Raw genomic sequence first — 24050 nt, 5'->3', positions numbered from 1 at the left:
GTATCAGAGTTCCTCACAATCTATAATATATTTATCTTCACACCACCTCTGAGGGGCAGGTCGGTACTATTATCCCCATTGTACAGATGGGAAATTGAGGTACACAGAGGCTAAGGGGCAGATTTTTTAAAAATATTTAGTCATCTAACTCCCATAGGGAGCTAAATACCTTGAAAAAAAATCTTGCCCTAAGTGACTTACCTAAGGTCCATGGTGTAGCAGGGGTATCTGGGTCTCCCATGTCCTTTGCTCGATCCCCTAACCACTGGGATATTTTTCCTTTCAAGGCCTAGCCTTGGCTGATCATGGAAGCCACACACTGCACAAGTGTAAGTGACAACACAATGAGCAAAGCAGTGGGGAAGCGAGGCCCCAGGAGTTGACACGTTTTAGGATCCAAGCTATGGTCTCTGTCTGTAAAGCACTTTGCAGAGCCCAAAGGAAAAGCAGGGTAACACCCAGACCATTTTTACTTCCGCTGCCATGAGTGAGCTCACGAGAAGCCCAATGGCCTCTCCAAGTCTTGGAGTGACAGATATTCAGCTTCTTTCAACCCCAGCCCTTTAATCAGCAGCACGTATTTTTGGTGATGGGTGGGGAATAATGGTTTTATCATTTCCTGCTATTGTGGCGCACGGGTTTTTATTTTTTTAGCAGCCTGCTTCGTTTTTCAGAGACCTTGCTTGGCCTAACCACCCTTTCCTAACATTTCTATTCATAGCGTTCAGTTCGAATTTCCACCCACAAGTGCTTTTCAACCAGACTAAGCATCTGTCATCTAGGCCTACGCTACTCAAAGTGGTGGTCTGCGGACCAGTACCAGTGCAGGCCCGCGAGCCAGCGGCTGCCGGTCTACGCACACATTGGGGGAAAAATTTTGCCAGTCCCCCACATTAGATAACTTGAGAAACACGGATCTAGAACACACGTGAAAGTTCCCCCAGTGCTGAGCTAATGAACAACACTGACAGAAGGGGGAGTGTGGGGGACAGAAACTGCTCAGTACTAAGGTAGAAAAGCCCGTTAGGATCTTCAGTTAGGGATCATGTCAAAAGTTTTGCACATAATAAAACCACAACTCTTGAATTTCTATCTCCCGTGTTAAAGACCTTCCTCCCAACAAGCCAGCTCAAAGCTCTAATGAACTACATGGGCATATTGCTTAAGAGGAGTTGATAATGCGCAAATCCTTCACAGGCATGAACTAAACTATTACCAGGCATCCAGCCCCAAACCAGATTTTAAAGAGTGGCTTGGTCATTATAACATCCACATTTAAGACTGAATAATGCTGCTTCTTGTTCCCAGCAACAGTTCCCGCTGCAGCTGATGAAATTTGGTTATTTTACTGGGTTGCACATCTTGCTGCAAGCCACTTCATTGAAAAGCCAAATGAAAATCTCTACTGCTAGTCCGACGACTCCATATTCGTGAGGCGGGAGCTGCCGCGCCTCTCAGAGCCGCAGGCATGATTCTGATGAAACAGAGCAGTGCAAAAACAAGGTGTAGCTCCGGGAAAGTTAACAGACCCACCCCAGCAAAATTGGGCCCCCACCACCCAGTTTCTAAAGTGATTGGCGTCTCAAATTTTTGAATGTTTAGCTTGACTAACCTTACAGGAGCCAGATTTTTGGAAAGTGCTGAGCCTCCACACCCCTTTAAGGCATCAGACGTCGGGCACTCAAAACTTGAAGCCCCCAAAATCACTCGTCACTTCTGAAAACTTAAGCCAACATCTTTTTTGAGACCGTGAAAATACTTTGCACGTTTAAGGCCAAATTCTAACATAAGATTCTTTCATGGGCACCGAGTACCTTTCACCCAGACACGTCAACCTCTGTACTAACACATCTTCACTACACCTTTATGAAGTAGGCGAGTACCACTATCCCCATGCTCCAGATCAAGAAGCTGAGGTATGAAATCGCCCAAATTAGCACAAAAGCCAGGAAAACCTCTCGTTCTAGCCACTGGACCATGATTCCCTCCCAGCGCCATTTAGCGCCACAAATATTGTGAACGGGGAGCGATTCGGCCACCTTTGGCTTAAAGAAGTGATAGAATGCAATTTAGCACAAAGTCTCTTCCCCAAAGAATGTGTAACTAGACACGGGGAGGCATGCCAGGGGTGAAGCAATGGGACGTCTTCCAAATAAACCCACAAAACAACCACCATGGCACGAACATGATGTTTGCTGCCATCACATTGTATGCTCTGTGTTATACCCCTTTCCCTCCTCCTCCATCTGCCTTGTCTATTTAGACTGTAAGCTGTTTGGGGCAGAGACAGTCTGCTACCCTGTATTTGTGCAGTGCCTAGCACAATGGGGGCCCAGTTTTAGTGAATGCTCAGGCATCACTGTAATAAGCATGATTAATAATACACTTCTGAGACTTATAAATCACAGGCCTGACCCTCAGCTGATATAAATCGGCTTAACTCCAGTAACTTTAGTGGGATTACAGCGATTTACACCACCTAGAGATCTGGCCCAGTATTTCTTACGAGGCTTCCCAAAAGTTTTTAGTGCTCTGTTACAGCTTTGCAGCCTAGAACAGAGGTGGCTTTTTAAGTTTATCTATATCTTATATATTTGACTAATTTACACTGAATTCCACAGTGGAGAAACAGACCCACACACAACTTTCTCAACATACCGTACCGCAAACTGCTTCCCACTCATTGCCATTCTCCCGCGGAGGCCCTGCTGAGGATCTAACATAAAACAACAGGGATTTTTTTTTTTTTTTTGCACCTTTCCATTTCCAAATCATTCAGCCTAGATTCCCATGAGAGTTTATTAAAAGCCCTAAACATAGAGACATTCGCTGTGCTAATATAATTGGGATACAACTGTTTGTTTGTACGTCTCTGATAGCTAGTCCCAAGGAAAGAAAAATAAATTATGTCACTTTGTTTTGTGTCTGCTTAGAGCCAAAATTAGACCTTTTTTTTTTAAATCAGGAACTGGACCAGATTCAGAAGAATAACACACGTCTGAAGGCGGAGAATGTACCATAATGTTCTGTTATCCCCTAGCCGAAGACATAATGGGCAGTGGATATTTCATTTGTCTTTTCAGTTGTCTGATTAGATCCAAAATACAAGAATAATAATGTAATGCCTTTTGGACCCAAATTGAAAGAGTAATAGGAGGCCATATGTCCAACCAATTAATAACCCTTTTCAGCTGTGGAAATTATTAAACATTCAGATCACAGGCCAAATAAATCCCTGGTTTCTTTAGAATAGGAATGTACAGTGTCTCCAAGTAGGTTTTATCTCTCAGGGGGTGATCGTGCTAAAAAGAGCAGGGGAGGCACGTTCAAATGGGACCTGCAAGGGATTCAACTATTTCTTATTTTTAGGCATACTCCACAGTTGAAGCTCATGAAAAAGCATGTAATGCTTCAAAGGATAATTCCAGATAAAATGGCCTGCAAACCTAGGGGGGACAGGTAGGAGAAAAAGCGAGGTATTTACTGTTTGTGGCCTTGGATTTAAAGTCAAGGTAAAATACATTTAACACTAGCCAGAGGGCAAAAGTTTGCTTTGAAAGAATCAGCCGGTGTAAAAGTCCGTGTCGCTCCACTGAAGTCCACAGAGCTTTGCCAGCTTTTTCCCCAGCTGAGAATCTGACCCTAATTTTGCTTTCCATCAGTGGAGTTGTTCCGGATTTAAGGCAGTGTGACCAAGAACAGTCTCCTTGGATTCCAATCTCCATTTCATTCTCTGGTGTTGCCTCCCGGAGCATTTGAGCCAAAGAGGGACGGACAAGCATTTTTACAACGAGAGTTTTAAATGGTTCTGACAAGGTTTTAGTTCTGCAGCAATAAGAAAATCAAAATTATTTCTAACAAATCCCCCAAGTCTCAGGGAGATGTGAGGCACGTATGGCATCGCATTTTACTGGCAACGTAGGAGGTGCTACAAAGAGATTTTATTATCGGAACATTCCCTTGTCTCTGTACAATCTCCACAGAAATCTTCCGTCACCGCACAAAGACCAGAAAATTCCTCTTTCTGTGATTTTGGTTAAGTGATATCACACTTTAAGGGGTTCTGGAAATGTGCCAATATCAATCTCTGCTTCTGTTAACAGATTCAGGGCCCTGGTTCAGCTCTCAATTAAACCAGACTTCAGTGCACTTAACACCCAATTTACACCAGGGAAAGCCAGAAAATGGACCCAAATTCTCACATGTGCACAAACGTTGGAATTTTGGTCGGATTCCAGCTGTGGGTGCAATAAGAATACGCGGTATAAACAAAGCACAATTTTCAACAGGGGGGGCCGTAGGACAGTGTCCAGCCCAACACTTAAGCATCGCAAATACCCATTTTCTGCACCAGTCAGCGTATCCATCACCCTCTGGGAGCTGGTTGCTGAGGACACCCCTCTCACTCCATGCAACACTGCCACCGTAGTGATCTTTGGAGGCACTTTAATTGGGGCGCCCTCAGTTAAAACGGAAAGGGGTCGCTGGCAAGACACTTTCTGTGACATGCCCTTGACTCGGGAGCTCACATCTCCCTTTTCTGAAACAGCCTGAATCTCTTGGCCTTTTGAGCACACACGTGTGTTTTCTTAGACTCCTGGGGAGTTTGAGGAGAGAAAGTTCCATGATTTCGGTATGGGAAGAGGATTTGGTCCTGCAATTAATTTGATCTGATTGATTTAGGGATACAGTTAAACATGGATGTGGCTCTTTTAATTGATGTACAAGCCCCTAGAACTGATGGGTAGAGCGTAAGCTCTTTGAGGCAGGGAATATGCCTTCTTCCACCCCCCACCGCTCCCCATCTTCTCCCACTTTACTTTTTGCTTGGGTATCTCAGACTATAAGGTGATGTCTCAGTTGTGGCTCAGTAGCCCTGACTGATTAATAGCAGTTCTGAGCACTTGACAAAGGCTTTATTTTATGCAACTCTCATTCTGGGTGAGTTGCACCAAGTTCTGCGTAGCCTCCCCCAGCGTCTCTTTCGTGTTGCAGACCTTCATGCCGATGCCCATCTACTACGATCCTGGACTCCTCTCATGCATTAAAGATGATCAGGCCAAGTCAGTACCTGGATGGAGCTAGTGGATCCCCATGTCTGCAGAGAATGGTGCTAGCCAGCGTCATGCGATTGATGGTACCATCTTTGTATATGTGGCATGTACCAGAGATTCTAAGTACTTTTAGGAACTAAGGATTCCATGAAACTTTTCACAGCAGTAGCAGGCATTAGTTCTGGATCCTGGCCAAATTCCAGGTTGGGTAAGTTTCCCCTCGCAACCTAAGCTGCGTTGTAGTGTCCTGATAAAAACATTGCTGTTTCATCTTACTGCTGGATGCAGTGATCCCTCTGCATTCCAGAATGTGCAGAACCTAGGGCCCCATTTGGAGAAAAGATACTAGATAATGGGCTTAAGTTCTCCTCTCACTTACACTGGTGTAAATCAGGAGTAATTTACCTGAAGTCAATGGAGCCATGTTGGTGGGTTGCATGGGTAGCTGAGAAACTGAGGCCCAGAGGGGCTAAGTGACTTGTCTGATGTTACAAAGGTAGTCTGCAACCGAGCAGGGAATTGAACCCAGGTGTTCTGAGTCCTATATTAGCATCCTAACCGCTGGAGCATCCTTCCTCTCTAGAATGCTCAGCTGAACTCCTGTGAAAACAACACAGCACTGCCCTGCCTCACAGGATGGGGTGAAGAGAATCAGACCCTTTGTGCTATACTGATCAGAGTGTAATTACACTGAAACTCTCCCCGCTTCCTTGACACAAAGTGGTGTTGTGTAACAACAGAGGATCATTCTCAAGAAACTCTGACTGATTTACCCTCACGTCGCAACTGCAGCGTGCCAGAAAATTTCATTCATTTGTACAAAATCGTGGAGTGCCCAGGATTCCAAATATATACACCGCACATAAGCAACTGTTTGCAGGAGCAAAGCCATCTGGCTAACACTAGGACTATAGGCCATTAGGAAATGGAACTTACCATAGCTGAAGTCTCTTTTCAGTAGGCTTCATATTCAGACAGAAGCTTGCCATTAGAATTCACATATTAACCTCACATTTAAAAGGATCCTTAAGATTACTTAAAATCATCTTACAGAGCAGCTTTCAACTACAGGGACCCAGAAGCATTTTAAATACCCGGGATTTGATTCGCTTCTCACTTACACCAGCATTTACATCCAATTCTTGTTTCACTTTACCTCACCACTGTGGCCCCAATTCTGCAATGCAAGCTGCACAGGCAGATGGGGGATCTGCATAGAGCACAATGCAGGATGGAGGCCTTCGACTGTAACTTTTTAGGGGAAGGGACCTTATCTGATAGATATGCGTATGGTGTCTAGCGTACTGTGGCCCGGTAGGTAATTCCACCATGCAAACAGTCAGACACCACCAACGTAGCTCGCTGACTTCAACGTTTCCCTATGCTCCCTCTTCTGTCTGTACCCAAGTGCTGTCTCTCTTCATTTGTCCGGCACCTAGCACAAGGTCCCAATCCATGACTCGGGTTCCTAGGTGCTACCACAATACAAACAACTGATGTATAGTAGCGGAGGATCTGGCCCAAAGTCAGCAGAATGGAACAAGTACCCTGGAATAGCGCAGCTCTAGCTTTCTACCTATGCTCCATGTTGTTCATAAGAAGAGGGGAGCAGCCAAAGTACTTGACAGCAGCTCTCTTTGAACAACACAGCATGATCCACCACCCCACACCACACAGTGAGAAAGCAGCTTTAGTGATCCAGACCATTAGGGATTAAGTGCTATTGCATAAACACACAACATCAGTTACTTCTCTACAGCAGTTGCCAAATCCCTCTTTTCGGACGCATGGAAAAATCTAGGTTAGCTATCCAGCTGCATCTGCAGGAAGGCAGCTGCACTGTCAGTAATGTTGCCATTTCAAATGTTCCTAGCTAAAAGCAGAGGTCCAACTACAGTACACATGACACAGATTTCAGTCATTCCTTCTTATTCTTCCCTATACAATTAGGCAGGGCCGTACCAAGCCCTGAACAGAGCTGGGCCAGTCAGAAACGGAATTGAGGTGAAATTCACCTGCTCTTTAAAATGTGATGACAAACCTAAAATTGGCCAAAGGAGTCACAACGCTTTTAGAAGATTTTTTTTTTTTTTTGGGGTGGGGGGGCAAGATTCCAGGCTAATTGAGGGTGTGGGAAAGAGGAGAGGAAATTCAGGAAAGGTAGTGTCTGATTTATAAGCAAATCACACTAAACTCAGTGGTGTCACAGGATTTTGACCCGAAACCAGATGCTGTGTTGTTTTCACAGGAGTTCAGCTGAGCATTCTAGAGAGGAAGGATGCTCCAGCGGTTAGGATGCTAATATAGGACTCAGGACACCTGGGTTCAATTCCCTGCTCGGCTGCAGATTACCTTTGTAACATCAGACAAGTCACTTAGCCCCTCTGGGCCTCAGTTTCTCAGCTATCAAACTGGGGAGACCAGCACTGCCCTGCCTCACAGGATGGGGTGAGGATGAATACATTAAAGATTAAGAGGAGTTTGGATACTACATTAACGGGGAGCCAAATAACGATCTACATAATTGTGGGGTTCAGCTCCAACCCAAAATTCAAGGCAAAACATGGGGTACAAACCCATGCAAAGTGAAAGCATAAGGAAACGTTGCACTAACCCCTGAAAGGCACCGAGCCTCAAGATCTATTTATCTAGAGCTGCCGTCACTGCAGGTAACCACTAAGAGACTCTCTGATCCGATCCTCTCCTTAAGAGCAATGTTTGAAATGGACAGGCTGCCATCAGAATCCTCGCATGGCAATATCCGATGTGCTACCACAGTCCCTTTCATATGAGCAACCTCACAAACTCCTCCTTGCCGCGGGCTGAAGGATGGAGCCACAACGAAGACTGCACATGGCCCGATGCAAGAAAAATACACACAACGTATGTTGAGGAATACAACAGCTGCTCCCTTCTGTGCTAATTGGCAAGAGCCACTAAGGGCTCGGTGGATTCGTACGGTCATCTCCAAGGGGGCCCCTCAAGGAATTCCCACCATTAGAATAATACATACAATTCCACAGGCTGGAAAATAAGTAGTCGGAGAGATTTTTGGATGCACAAACGACCTCAGCAAGCGCTCTGCTGTCTTTGCACGAGCTGTGTTACTTAAAAGCAGCACTACAGCCAGAGACTCCTAATAGACTTGGCAGGGTTTAAAAGCTTGAGACGGCAAGAGCTTACAATGGGGAGGGCCCGGGTCTGGACACGGACAGGCTTCGGTAGTGAACGGCTAAAGGCTGCTTTGATTGAAAGTAACACATACGTCAGCAGAACCTGGAAGTTAAGTCACGGCAACAGGCAAGGTTGAGTGTGAATCCATGTGGAGCCCAAATGGAAAGAAAATGAAGTCACCATGCTCCAGTCAGTCAATCTGGGATCTTCACTGTTCCACACTTAAAGGGACACTGACCAGATAAGTCTCAAAATTTAGCTTCTGTACAGTTTTTTGACACCCTCAGAATAAACATTTTCAGGCAATTTATACAGAAAGATTTAAAAGTTTCCTTTCAGCACTGGAACCTCAAACACAACAACTCTGTGCTGGTGCATAGCTGCCAGAAAGTGAACTGACTGGAAAGTGCAGGGCAGTGTATATTAGCTACCGGTTCCCCCTAGACACTCAGCCAGTTCCTCTCTTGTTTCCGAGACTCTACCATGCAGCAACAATGCAGAGAAAACAAAGAATGTTGGTGAGACACTGCTGTCTAGTGGACAGTGCACTGGACTGGGACTCAGGAGAACTGGGTTATGTTCCCAGCTCTGCCCCTGACCTGCTGTGTGCCCCTGACCAAATCACTTCATCTCGCCATGCCTGTTTCCCCACCCACCCTTTCTCTCTCTTATCTATTTAGACTGTTAGCTCTTCAGGGAAGGGAAGGGAAGGATTCTTACCATGTGCAGCACCTAGCTTGATAGGGGCCAATCTTGGTCAGCCTCTCTAGACTATCATAACATTATTAATACCACCCTTGCTTAGGCAAAAACTCCCAATGCTTTGCTTGAGTAAAGTTGCAGGATCAGGCCCAAAGAGTGAAAGTGACCGATCTAGTTTCACTGCCCAAATTAAGTGACGTGCAAAGATTTAAAAAGAAAAAAAAAATGAAAAATTAATTAGAAACTTTGCAATATATACATCTTGGGTGTTTATTAATTATCTATGGTAATAATAATTTCCATTAATAGTCTAAGGTGTTATTAGAAAAGCACAGGCAAAAATACATATGTATGGCTTATTAATGCACTGCCTTGCATATTGTGGAATCATGCAAACTTGTGCAAAAACACTACCGTCATTTAACAGGGAGCAGCATTTACTATAGATTTGTACAGTGCCTAGCACAATGGGGACACAACCTCTGTGTGCTACTGCAAAAGCAGTAATATTTAATACTAAATAAGGAGCGTTGGGTGATCACGTTTTGCACCCTTGTGGAAGTAAGAAAACACAGTGCAAAGCAGGGAAGAATAACACCGATGACTGTTAACCTCCTTTGAAGCTCTGATGCCCCTGTGCATCAGCTATTGTAAAGCAAATGCTTCTGCCCGCACTTCAAACTTTTCATCCTCATTGACCATGCTACTCCTGGCAGGAAATAGCTCCGAAGTGATTTAAGATGGTGCAACGATCACTAAACGTGATCATTTTAATATCACGATTCAACCTGAGAGCTGATCCTGCAACCCTTACTCACACACATAACCCTCTTTTGAGCAGTCCTTCCCGACTTCCTTTGCCCCGCTGCTGGCTCTCCCTGCTCCCGTCTTGCGTTTGTCCCTGTTCCCCACTGCTTCTCAGGTGTTCACCCTGTTAGGATATTAAGAGCCTGATTCTGAACTCATCTGGTGTAATTATATTCACGACAACTGCATTATTCCTGGTTGATACCAGTAAAAGCTAAGGGAGCATTCAGACTTAAAAATCCCCTTGGCATTAGTTAAATATTTAGGGGTTTTCCAAAACAGCCTTAAGGATTTAGGCACTGAATTTATTGCAAATCAATGGGAGTTGACTACCTGACTCTCGAAAGTCACTTCTTCGAGGTACACCGGCCCTTTAATTGGAAAGCAGGCTACAAACCATTTGAAATTTTATAAACCTCCGAAAATGCAAGAGCTCATATCCCCAGTGTATTTTCTCCATATTATTAGAATAACTGGTAGTCAAGTTCAAAAGGCAGCTGGCTTCCAAGTCACCAAGCCAGAAAGAGCTATAATTCCTACTCACTGTAATTTCTCCCTGTGATTATAACAGTGGTTGACTGAGTCAATGCATGGAATGTCAGCAAATGATTTCACTCAAGGACAGCAAAGATACAGCAAGAAGTAGAGTCCTCTTAAAAAGAAGAAAGAAGAACCGCCTCAGCTGAAATGCGTGTGGGGGCTGGACTGGATAGTTTCAGTTCTCGTCAGGATATGAAATAGGCCAGGTTTATCAGACGGGCAATAAATAGATGTAATTAATCATAATGCGTCAGAAAAAAATAAGTGTGCCAATAAACAGGGTGAAATCATACCCCTATTTGAAATCAATGGCAAATTCCCCAATGACTTCAACGGAGCCAGGATTTCACCAGTCAAGATCAATAGGCGTTTGGCAAGGAATCCTTTGAGCTGATACAGAATCTTCTCAAGACGACCCTTGTTCTCAGTGAGTAGTACCTTATTCCATAAGTAATCCCATGACTGTTGTGTCGTAAGGTCCCACTCAATCTCTGGGGGTACAATTAGGCCCAAAGTTCTTTGCAAACAATGGGCTGGATTCTGATTTTTGTACATTCAGAGTAACTTCAATCAAGTCAGTGGAGTTACTTCCAGGTACCCACCCTGGGAACTGAGATCAGACCCTGAAATGTTAATTGCATCTGCTTCCATTTTGCAGATGGGTGAACCAAGGCCCACAGAATCCTCAGATGGTTTCATTTGTCACAGTGACGTCATCAGAGCTATGACACATTCCAGCAGCTGATGATCTGGGCCATACACAATGAGTGACTTGCTCCAGATCCATAATGAATCAGTAGCTGAAATGGGAATACAACGCTGGAGTCCTGACTCCTTCCTGTAAATACTAGACCAGTGGTTCACAACCAGGAGTATGGGGCCCACTGGCGGGCCACGAGCCGGTTTCAGGGGGGCCACCAAGCAGGGCCAGCAGGGTAGAAACTCAAAGCCCCCATGCATAGGGCTGAAGCCGAGGACCCTGAGCCCCACTACGCAGGGCTGAAGCCGAAGCCTGAGCAACGTAGCTTCATGGAAGCCCCTGGCAATTGCCGTGCTTGCTACCCCCTAATGGCGGCCCTGGCTTTTATGTGCAGAAAACCAGTTATTGTGGCACAGGTGGGCTGTGGCGTTTTTACAGCATGTCGCAGGGGCGTGAGGGCTCAGAAAGAGAAAGGTTGAGAACCCCTGTAACTAGACTATGCTGGAACCATTCATCCAAACTCAAGGACAGATGAAGAGCACCTGAATGCTATTTGGTAGCATTTGAAAAAAACAGTAATCCAAACCTCGACATGGGTAAACGCCCCCCATAATGTGCCTGTTTTGCCTTTGTTTCCCCACAGGACTAACATATTCCACAAAACAACAGGGGTGCAGCCAGAAAAAGGATTGTGCAAAGAGCATCTTTTTATGCCACCGACCTGCTCCATGAGTGCATGCAAATCATACCACATTATGCTTTCCCATCTATTCACCCTGGAGAGTGAACACAGCTAGGAGAGAGCAAGCAGTATTCTACTCTGCCTTACAACACCCGCGGCGGACTCGTCATGAATCTTTCCTGCTGAAGATGTCAGAGGCAAGAGGATCGCAGCCAGACTGTCAGAGCCCACAGGATAGCTCTGCAGGACCAAAAGCTAGAAAAAGACATCTTTGACTTTCACACTGAGCAAACAGGGCTCTGGGAGAAGGAAGAATTATGGAACCCTGCAGTGGTTTTTGTAAAGTCTGCCTTCAGCGTACTGTATGGCAGAAAGGAAAGGGCCATTTCAGAGATCATTGCGATTAACCATTCTTCTTCCTTTCTACTGACCAGCGGAGGAGTTGAGATGTAGAGAACTGGAGCCAGATCCTCAGCTGGTATAAATCAATGGAGATAAACCAATTTATTCCAGTGGAGGATCTGGTCCTTAGTGCCGAGACACTATAGTAAAGAGTGCATTAAGAAATGAGAACAGAAATCTATGAGAAGACAGTACAGCCTGGAAACAATGCATGACATTTTTGAACTTGTCTGTGCTTCACTTGTACGTGCTTCATGTGAAAGAAAAAGGGACATCATCAAAATAAATTTGAGAGGAGAGGAAACTTAAGTTCAGTGAAACCAAACCAAACACAGCGTGAAATCCTGGCCCCACTGACATCAAAGGCAGAACTACCTCTGACATCACTGGAACCAGGATTTCATCCACAGTTTTTACAAAACCCAAAACCAGTAGAAATGTTTCCAAGATTTTTTTTTTTTAATTCCACTGGAACACACAAACACACGCACTCTTGCAACGGATACACTTCAGCCTTGGGGTACCCTAAGTGCAGGAGAACTTGAAAGTGAACTTGACATGTGAAACTGACCGATCCGTTTTCTCGGCCAAAGCTGTTGGATAGGTATAAAAGGAAACAAACAGCGTAAGTGGCAAACAGTGAATTAGACTTCCAAAATTATTTCATTCTGAATCATCTTGGATGCTGTTTATAGCATAAGTAAGGATATTTAGATGATCTTTAATCTAGTCTGGGCCTCTTGAGGAAGGGATTTCCAAAGGAAGGTAAAGCAGTTACACACCCAACTCAGTGAAATTTAGTGGGTGGCTAATTTTCTTAGGCTTCTTAAAAAAATTCCCAGGCACAATGCTTGAAATAAACAGATACAATTATTGCATGGTATTTACAGACTGAAATGTGTTTGCAATATTATAAATCTGGTTTATTAAACATAATCCAATTTAAAAAGAAATCTTGAAATGAACAATGGCTCCCACCTGCTTTGGAAAAAAAAAAAAAAAATCAAAGACCACCCACAGGGAGGATGTTCATGAGGGCAGCAATTCCATGCTTCCTTGTGGAGAAAACTTTATGCGAATGTATAATTTTGCTGAGACGAGAACAGCTGAAGCAAACCAACATCTACAAAGCTTTGAAGTGTGGTAAGATTATTCATCCTTTTTTCCACTGTTCAGCTCCAGTGGCTTAAGTCTGCCAATTAGAAATGTCTCCCTAGCCTGAAGCTGTGTGAAAATATTAGTGCAGGGACAGAGACAGAAATGATGCAACATCAGCCATTCTTTCAAATGTGGCCATTGATTTTGGGTGCGCAACTCGAGATACCTCAGGAGGAAGGACGGCATAGCGGAAAGGACTCTGGCTTGGGCTCAATACACAGCTCAGCCAAAGATTTCCTGGCCACGGGCATGTCACTTAATCTACACTGTGCATTAGCTTCCCATCTGTAAAATAGAGATAATACTTCCCTACCTCACAGGGTGTTATCCGCATAATATAATGAGCATCAGTGACTGTGAGGCACTCAGATACTACACTGATGAGGGTTATATAAATACATGGATGTAACAGAATAGGGACTTACGTTTCAGAAATATCGCTCCCCTTCACTTCTACACAACTGTAGGTTTGGGGCTTTTCTGAAATATCAGAGCCTAAGTATCTCAAATTGGGCCCACAAAATCAGCAGCCACTTTTGGGGAAAAAATATTTTTAAATAACTACTCAAGCTAGAAGTGCTATTTAACATTTGTGTTATTACATGAACAGTCCATTTAACAATCTAAATGCAAATGCTATTTTCTACCCACCTTCGTTTAGCGAGATATAAAACAAGCAATAATGTGGACAAGGTAAGTCAAGTGCTCTCATAATACAGGTGAATCTAAAGTCAGCAAATATGAACCTTAAAAGGAAACACCATTTTATACACTGTATAATTACCCTGTGGAACTCATTGCCGTAAGGTATCATCGAGGCCAAGAGCTTAACAGGATTCAGAAAAGAATTAGGCATTTATATGTACGAAAAAATCCACAGCTGCTTTAGATAGGATAAAAATATATACAAGATATAAGCCTGTATACTTCACAGTTTAAGTCACCACACTTAGGTTTCGGAAGAAACTTGCCCATGGGCAAGTTATTTCAAAACTCACAGTGGCAGCATTTCGTGCACCTTCTTTGAAGCATCTGGTTCTGACTATGGTTAGCGACAAAATGCTAGGCCTGATAGAGTAGGGGGTCTCATCCGGTTTGGCAATTCCTGTGTTCTATGTATGGCATTTTCAACATATTAGCTCCTTGGGATCTAAATTCTTTGGGGATCAGGAATTTGGTTTTTTGCTTACCGTGTTTTTACCTCTGGTGCGTGCGACTATGCAAAATAAAAGCTATGTCCAGATTCTGCTCTCTGTCTCCCCGCCAGTCTGAAGGAAGGCAGTGCCATCAATCAGCGAGCACTATGGTCACCCCTGCCCCACTGGTGACTTTCTTGGCCGTTTTCCTTAGGCAGAAAGGGAAGTCAGGCATACTGAAAGTCCATGTTTCGCTTTGGTGCATGAGGAACAGACAAGACAATGAGGAAGATTTTCAAAGGCATAAATGGTGCCCGCTTCTCATTTGTGCCTTTGAAAATCATCCTTGATATAAGTAGTTATAATATCTTATCATTACTGCCAGTAATCATCTTCACACCCTGGCTGCTCTGCCCAGGTCGGTCCCCTCAAGCCCATCCTTTCAGTGCCCCCACGTCAACATAGCTTTGTAAACCATCACCCCATCCCAGCCCTCGTTTCCTCCTGCTTTCGCCGTTTGTCCCCATTTCCTACTCTTGTTTCTGTGTCTGCTTCCATGAAGCCAAGAACACCCTTCTCCTTTCCTCACACCAAATGATCCACCTCCACTCTGCCACGTGCACTAGGCATAAGCACCGTTCACTACCAATGTTACAACGACATGTTCCTTACACCCTGAAATGGCAGGGAAGACTTGCTTCTGGAGACAGGGAAGCATGACTGAAGTTTTTGCTCGGTTTAACTAACGGGTTGCTTAGGATCTAATGGAGCACCTATCCCTGGGTCTATACTCAGGGAAAGGAAAAGAACCGCCCACCCCTCTTCAGTGTGGGGGCATTCCTGGCCTAGAGACGGATCAGCCGGTAACCACAACAGAGCCAGTCTCACATTTTATTAGAAGACCCATGAGAAGGATTTAGAAACAGCTGGCGTTCCCCTACCCCAATCCCTTTCCCTCCACCCATCCATGACCCTCCACCATAGTACGCAGATTCATAGATATTTAGGTCAGAAGGGACCATTATGATCATCTAGTCGGACCTCCTGCACAACGCAGGCCACAGAATTTCACCCACCACTCCTGCAAAAAACCTCACACCTATATCTGTGCTATTGAAGTCCTCAAATCGTAGTTTAGAGACTTCAAGGAGCAGAGAATCCTCCAGGAAGTGACCTGTGCCCCATGCTACAGAGGAAGGCGAAAAACCTCCAGGGCCTCTTCCAATCGGCCCTGGAGGAAAATTCCTTCCCGACCCCAAATATGGCAATCAGCTAAACCCTGAGCATATGGGCAAGATTCACCAGCCAGATACTACAGAAAATTCTTTCCTGGGTAACTTGGATCCCACCCCATCTAATATCCCATCACAGGCCATTGGGCCTATTTACCATGAATATTTAATTACCAAAACCATGTTATCCCATCAGACCATCTCCTCCATAAACTTATTGAGTTTAATCTTAAAGCCAGATAGATCTTTTGCCCCCACTGCTTCCCTTGGAAGGCTATTCCAAAACTTCACTCCTCTGATGGTTAGAAACCTTCGTCGAATTTCAAGTGTAAACTTCCCGGTGGCCAGTTTATATCCATTTGTTCTTGTGTCCACATTGGTACTGAGCTTAAATCATTCCTCTCCCTCTCCGGTATTTATCCCTGTGATATATTTAGAGAGAGCAATCCTACCTCCCCTCAACCTTCTTTTGGTTAGGCTAAACAAGCCAAGCTCCTTGAGTCTCCTTTCATAAGACAAGGTTTCCATTCCTCGGATCATCCTAGTAGCCCTTCTCTGTACCTGTTCCAGTTTGAATTCATCCTTCTTCAACATGGGAGACCAGAACTGCACACAGTATTCCAGGTGAGGTCTCACCAGTGCCTTGTATAACGGTACTAAAACCTCCTTATCCCTACTGGAAATACCTCTCCTGACACATCCCAAGACCGCATTAGCTTTTCTCATGGCCATATCACATTAGCGGCTCATAGTCATCCTATGATCAACCAATACTCCAAGGTCTTTTTCCTCCTCCGTTACTTCTAATTGACGCGTCCCTATCTTATAACTAAAATTCTTGTTATTAATCCCTAAATGCATGACCTTACACTTCTCACTATTAAATTTCATCCTATTACTATTACTCCAGTTTACAAGGTCATCCAGATCCTCCTGTAGGATATCCCTGTCCTTCTCTAAATTGGCAATACCTCCCAGCTTTGTATCATCCGCAAACTTTATTAGCACACTCCCGCTTTTTGTGCCAAGGTCGGTAATAAAAAGATTAAATAAGATTCGTCCCAAAACCGATCCTTGAGGAACTCCACCGGTAACCTCCCTCCAGCCTGACAGTTCACCTTTCAGTAGGACCCGTTGTAGTCTCCCCTTTAACCAATTCCTTATCCACCTTTCAATTTTCCTATTGATCCCCCAGCAGTCCTGCTTCCCAGAGACTGCAGCTAGCCACAGGGCAGTCAATGAGTGTGTTGCCTCAGTAACAATCAGGCATGTTTCTTTGATCTTTACAGTTACGGCTCTATCAAAGTCAATTTAAAGCATATTAAACAAAAGGAGAGGGGAGGGGTGAGAAAAGGAGGTAATGAGGAGAACCACAGAGGCTGAAGATGGGACAGGCCTACCAGGTCACACCACGTACATCCAGCCTTTCACACTGAACACTCCCCCCCTCGAGCTGCATAACAGGAGAGACCACCACAATGGAGATGCATGTACAGGGGTACGTGAAAGAAAGAACAGGAAAGATCAGGCTCATGTCTGAACCCCACTTTGTGCCAGACCGGTTTGAGGATCTATTTATATACAATTACATATTTTGTTGAAGATGCTGGCTTCTTGCCCCATTCAAGGCTTGAATGGGGAAGGTTATGAATGGAGCCTTAGGCTGCATTTCTCCAAACCCATATTCCACAATGCTCTCATTGTCAAAGAGGAGAATTTGGGTGAAAAGCTTTGTCTAACGACAATAACGTTACTTTGCCATGCTGACATGTTCCCTTAATTTTTCCTCCAGATGAGAAGCATTACCTATATATGTTACTACTGGGGTTAGTGCAGAGCTCTGGGAATCAGGACACCTGGGTTCTATTGCCAGCTCTGGCCCCAACTCACTGTATGACAAGGACTATGTAGGAACAAGTCACTTGGGGGGTGGATAGGATTTCCACTGCACTAGGGCAGCCAACTCCTACTGCAAGTCAACAGGAGATGGCACTAACTCCAATTCATGCCTTTGAAACTCTCCTCCTCATCTTCTCTGTGTCAGTTTTCCCATCTGCAAAATGGATCTAATACCAAATAACTCTTAGCTATCCCCAAATGTATGTTCTTTCTGGTACTTACAGGGACCCCAATACTGTAGTATTGATCACCTCACAACCTTTAATATATTTACCCTCACACCACTTCTATGAGATGGTGGAAAAGGCGATCGTCCTCACTTTACAGATGGGCAACTGATCCACAGAGAGACTAAGGCCAGATCCTCAAAGGTATTTAAGCTCCGAACTTCCACTGGTTTCAATGGAAGTTAGGAACCTACATACCTTCAAGGGCCAGGGCCTAAAGTGACACGTCCAAGGTCACACAGAAGTCTGTAGCCTCCCAAGCCCTAGGCTAGTGCCCTAATCATACGACCATCCTTCATCCGGGGAGAGGATTAATTAATGACATGAAAAATAGCAGATTAAAAAAGTTACCCTTTAAAAAGTTAATTTCCTTACCTGCGTTACCAAGGCCTCATCAGGTCAGCAAAACTGAAGAGAGTTCGATAAATGTAACGTTCGCCATGTAGCGCAGTTTGGGCAACGAGAATAAGACTAATAATGCTAGTTAGCCCTGCTCCAGCATGTTTCACTCGTGGATCTCCAAGCACTTTACTGAAAGGGTTGTATTTTCCCAACAGGAGAAATGGAAGTCCAGAGGGGTGAAGTGGCTGGCCAATGTTAGTGGAAGAGCTGGTAATAGAACCCAAGCCTCGTGATTCCCAGGCCAATGCTATACTCACTGGACCATCGCTACCTGTTAGTACAACCCATCTAGTCAGTGTTTCTAGTGAACGATTACACAGCTGGTAAGCCGTGACTACTGCTTCTCATGCTGACCGGTATCATCTCATTGTTAATTTATGCTCCCCTTTCTGTCTATGATCAGTATCCATCTGTTGTTTAAAGAAATGGAGTACTTGTGGCACCTTAGAGACTAACCAATTTATTTGAGCATGAGCTGTTGTTTGTTGCCTTCTACTTGGACTGTAACTTACTCAGGGCAGGGGCTCTCTTTTGCTTCTGTGTTTGTACAATACCTAGGACCATTGCACCCTGGTCTGTGATTGGGGCACACAGGTATTGTCACAATGCAAATTAATTACAATAATGGTCAGTTTCGCTTTCTGGTTCTCAAATTAACTCAGGGCTTCTCTGTTTGGGTTGCAAACATGGCAGGGGAAGGTTTAAATCCAGACAAGAAAGCTGTTTTCACTGAAACTGGGTGAAGATGAGGGTTGGAGGGGAAGGATGGTTTTGTGGTTAAAAGGACAGCTGGGCTGTATTCCAAGTTCTGCTACTAACTTGTTGCATGCCCTTGGGCAGCAGGGGGGTACTCTGAACCAACACCGCCCACTGGCTGACTTCCCACTACGAAACTTTTTTTAAAGAACGCTCATGATAGGGGAAAAGGAATGGGTTTATAGGTTCTATATGAAAAGAAGTGCTTGGGCAGCTATTGTGGGACTCAAGAGACCCCGGTTCAATTCCTGGCTCTGCCACAGACCTCCTGCGTGGCCTTGGGCAAGACACTTAGTCTTGCAGTACCTCAGACCACCATTACAAGAATGGAGATAATACCACTTCCCTACCGCAATATCCTAGCATTTCACAATCTTTAATGTCACGGGGGCCCACACAGGCACCTAAGATCATCGTTTTTCAGTCAGTAGTGGACCCTCTACCGGCATGCACTCACTGTCACAGGCAGCGTTGATCTCATTCATAAGTTTGGATGCAGAATCCTCTTTCCCTTGCTAAAAAAAAAAATTTGTTCTGAGGGGCCAGAATTCTGGCAACATAGAAGACCTATGCTAGCACAGGGGTTCTCAACCTTATTGTTGCTGAGGCCCACCCCAATCTGCTTTAAAAACTCCACAGCCCGCCTGTGCCACAACAGCTGGTTTTCTGCATATAAAAGCCACGGCCGGCGTTAGTGGGTGGCAAGCAGGGTAATTGCCTGGGGACGCCTAGGAAGCTACGTTGCTCCGGCTTCGGCCCCATGCAATGGGACTTTGGCTTTCTGCCCTGGGCCCCAGCGAGTCTCACGCCGGCCCTGCTTAGCAGACCCCCTGAAACCTGCTTGCAGCCCCCAAGGCCGCTGCTCTAGCAGATGTCACAGCAGCAACCAGCAGAGGCAGAACAGAAGAGCTTGCAAAGCAAACGGTGCTCGCATAGGACAACAGACTGCAGGATGTCCTATGGCAGTTCACAAGCTCATCACTTGAACTGAGCTATATTTTACGTTTTTTCTCAGCTAGAACAACATAAATATGAAAGATTTATGTAAAGAATTATTGGGGCAGATCCTCAGCTAATGCAGATTGTCACAGGTACCAAGAACTTCAGCCATTTAGACCAGCTGAGGATCTGGCCTAGAGACTTTAGTCAGTTTCACTTCCTGATTCTCACACACTAATATTGTGGCATAATTCCAAAAAGCAGAAAGATAATGTTTAATTATTTGAGGGGAGCGGGGTGTATTTCAACTGAATTTTTTAAATCAGTTAACAAAACCTCGGGCCAAAAATTTTGAAACTTAGATGCTTAAAGCGAGGCACTTACATTTAGGCACCTAAAAAAGAAGTCTGATTTTGAGAGGTGCACCGTACATGTAATTTGCATTGACTCATTGTGCCTCGTCAGTATGATCAGCCTCTACCTCCCGTGAGGACTAAAATATTTACCCCAAGAGGCCCATGTGAAGTGTCCCCATAGTATACTTATACAGCACAGCACCTCATGCCCAAGAATGACAAAACACTTTAGAAACAATACACCAATTAAGCCTCACAACACCCTTGTGAAGATGTTGTTATAGCAACTACACAGATAGGGAGACTGAGGCACAGAAAGGCTAAGATCTGACCCTGCAGCCAGTGACATCAATGACAAAATCCCCATTGAAAATTCCTCAAGGTTCCACAGTCAGCCTAGGTGTAATCCTATCCTCATGGAAGTCCATAACCCATTGACTTGAAGGCTAGATGATCCAACCAGGAATAGAACCCTGGAGTCCTGTATTCCACTTCCCAGCCCTGAGAGGGAGTTTGCCCAAGGGGTAGAGGAGGGAACAGAACTCAGGAGACCCAACTCCCAGTCCCCCACTCTAGCCGATAAATGACACACACACTGGGAGGCAAATACCCTGCTATTTTCCATAAATTATGTTCCCCGCTTATAGATATGGTTTGTTCAAAAGAGCAAAGGGAACCTCTCCCCTCCCCCGCCCAACTCCCCAGGGAATACATATCTCTATCTTACTGATCATTGTGGTGCCTCCAGCCAGGGCAGCCTTGGTTCCTTGGAAGAAGTCATCAGCAGAGATCATTCCCTGGTCTGGCATCTGGAAGCGGGTATGGACATCAATTCCACCAGGGATCACCATCCGGCCATGAGCTTCAATGGTTTTCACTCCCCCTGGCACAATCAGATTCTCTCCAATTTGCCTGGGTAAACAGGTGTCAATCAGTAAGCGAGTCACAAATGTTATACCACATGAATATAATGAGAAACGTGTCTCAAGCGAGCGACATGGTCTGGATACGATACCCTTTAACAGGTGCCAATGATACAGCACCACAGAGCAATAGCAATACGTGGCCTCGGTATACTTCTGTGAAGCTGGCGTTCAGTGTATCACATTTTCTTTATTCTCTGTCTCGTCAAAATCCCACTGGAGTCAGTAGGAGTCTTGAAATTGACTTCAGAGGGAGTTGAACTGGGCCCAGTGCAATAATTCATTCTGGGATGGAACGGTGATTTTTAGATTTTCATGTTGCTTGGAAAGGACTGCAAGAATTTCTGCATGTAGCCTATCTACTTTATTTCACACTAAAACATATGTACAGCAACCACAAAAATAAACCTGCACATATGCTAGTTACCAAGTTCCTGATGAGACCCCAAAGCCCGTCAGTCTGGGTTTTGCAAGGATTTATTTTTAAACACCGAACTGTGGATGGTACATCACAATTAATTAGGTGTCTTTCACTTGCTCCTCCAACTTCTAGCCCTGATTAAGAAAGCAGATGTGCTGATTATATAGCCAGAACAAGCAAAATTCCTGGTTTGTAACCTTTGGCCAGTCCATTTTTCCCTATGAGTTTTATTCCAAGGAAATGTGTAATACATTTAATGTGCCAGAATTGCATGCGTAAGGACTAAAAACCTAAAGGTGAGCCTGAAAGGGGCCTGATCCAATGCCCCCTGAAGTCAATGGAAGTCTTTAATGGGAAGATTTGAATGAGATTTGGATTGGGCTTCAAGTCAGTTTGCTAGGCTCTGGATTGAGAATTTCCTAGGCCTCAATGCAGCAAGGTACTTGAACACATGACCAGCATAAATTAAGCATGCGAGTAGTCCCACTGAACTCAAATCATTCAAGCACTTAAGTACCTCGTTAGACCAGAGCTTTAATGACTATGTTAATTAGAACGTATAGTACTTTTTTATTATTATTTAAACACCTTGGTTTTAGATCCCTCCAGTCAAGCACCCCACTATGCATTACATATTCATTTCTTTCTGCATTCTACAAGACTGAGTTACTCTTGCAGTTCTGCAGTGCATTTACATTACATTTGCTAGTTTCAATCACATCATTGCATCAGGCTGCACTCACTTTATCAACCCATCTTCCATGTAAATGTCTGCATAGAAAGACTGGTCATCATTAACTATTTTACCACCCTTGATCAAAAGACGATCGCTCTGAAACAAAAAAAAACAGGGAACAATAATAATTAGGCTGTAAGAAAACTGACAGTTTGCAGCATCCGTTCACAGATAAAAGAGGAGAGGGAAACAAGCTTTGCATTATTCAAAGGGCATGTCAAAAAACAAGTCAATTACAGTACTTTCAACTGAAAAGATAAAGTACCATTTCATCTGCAAGTCCTTTCATCACTCTAATGATCCAAGAGCAAGCGATATTCTCTATTTAAAAGAAGTTTGGTTATGAGGCATGTTTGTTTGCTTTAACTACCCCAACAACCAATTAAAACAATATCGTTCACCCACCTACCACAAAAGTACTAAACACCATTTCTCAAAAAGCAGATTGTGGTTTTTAACCACGTCTCTTATTTTTAACCTTGTTGCAGGCGTAACTTCCTAAATCCACCCATCCTAAAGTCACTACTTGGCTAATTGAGTCACACTTGCAGTCGGAGAAATTGACCAAAAGTCTGTTGCCATGGGATACACAACACAAACAAATCCATTTTGTCCAAGTCTAGCAAGGTTTCAGTTCAGTGGATCTTTTACTGTGTTTCTACACAGCTACTGCATAATCTAATGAAAATAAGCACATATTAGCAAATTAACTTAAAGATAGGATTTAAGAAGCCATGTTATTAAACCTCCCTCAAATTAGATTGCTGTTTGGTAGAAACGGAAAGGTAATGCCAATGAGGCAGCTTTCAAGCCATTCCTTCTAGATATTCGCTTAGGTTACATAGCTCCTTTGCAGCTACGGTAAGTGAAAAACAAATGCATCATTTTGTAGTACTCGTGCACAATATCAAAACACATACTCTAAAGATCTTTAGGTGAGAAGGAACGTGGGACATTAGCATTGTATTCATCCTCTTTCCCCACAACACTAAGTGCACATATATTTAATACTGAATTCAAAGTGCACATGTATCATGCAGCACTAAATTTAAACCTCACAAGTTACACCTTACCTCTCAGAAATGTATTTGCACATCTTCTGAAAAGAAACTGCTAAAACTTGCCCCGTTTCCTTTGTACAGAATCAATGACATTTCATAACCCAAGGCCTGACATACTATTGTCCATAGAGGAAATCAAAGGCTGATTTAAAAGAGGGAAAAGTGCATGACTTTAACATGTAGATGCACAGACCATAAAATTAGAACACATGCTTTCAGAGGCATTATTTATTACTATTATAGAGGTAGTCAGGAGCCATAGTCAGAATTGGGGCTGCACTGTGCTAGGAACTATGCAGGCATATAGAAAATGGCAGTACCTGCCCCAAAGAGACTACAATCTAATTTAAGATAGGGGACCAGATTCTCAGGTGTTATAAAGTGGCATTGCTCTTTGGAAGTCAACGGAGCTACCATGATTGCACCAGTTGAGAATCAGGCCCAAGGTGTTTAAGATTTGCATTTACAGCTAATTTTATATCATTGTACAAAAATTATAAAAGCTTTTTAGTATCCAGTCTTTCTTTTCTTATTTAAGGGAAAAGTTAATGGAGAGTTTTGGCTCCGTAAGGATGCAAAAAGAAATCAAGATTTTTAATTTAGGCTCTGCTGTGACAATAATGCTTAACAGAGCAACATGGGGCTTGAAAAACTTGCTTGTTTTCAATGCCAGGTTCCTGTATACTACAGCAAATTGTCCCACACTTCCATCATTCCTAGAATCACTGCACTAATTCCCTCCA

The 24050-nt window shown here is 44.1% G+C and overlaps 1 protein-coding gene across 4 annotated transcripts in view; it reads right to left on the bottom strand.

The window, feature by feature from the left end:
• Positions 1–24050, bottom strand: part of DPYSL2 (dihydropyrimidinase like 2) — a 95183-nt gene that overhangs the window by 49507 nt on the left and 21626 nt on the right. For all 4 annotated transcript variants that reach the window (XM_077805842.1, XM_077805841.1, XM_077805843.1 and 1 more), the window contains 2 exons: positions 22254–22342; positions 20894–21078 (listed from right to left, as the gene is read on the bottom strand). In XM_077805842.1, the coding sequence (XP_077661968.1) occupies positions 20894–21078; positions 22254–22342 (274 nt within the window). The remainder of the gene's footprint in view (positions 1–20893; positions 21079–22253; positions 22343–24050) is intronic.

Source organism: Eretmochelys imbricata, chromosome 26 (genome assembly GCF_965152235.1).
Source record: "Eretmochelys imbricata isolate rEreImb1 chromosome 26, rEreImb1.hap1, whole genome shotgun sequence".
Lineage (NCBI taxonomy): Eukaryota > Metazoa > Chordata > Testudines > Cheloniidae > Eretmochelys > Eretmochelys imbricata.
Note: the sequence above shows the minus strand (reverse complement) of the source record. Positions and strands in the feature narration are given on the sequence as shown.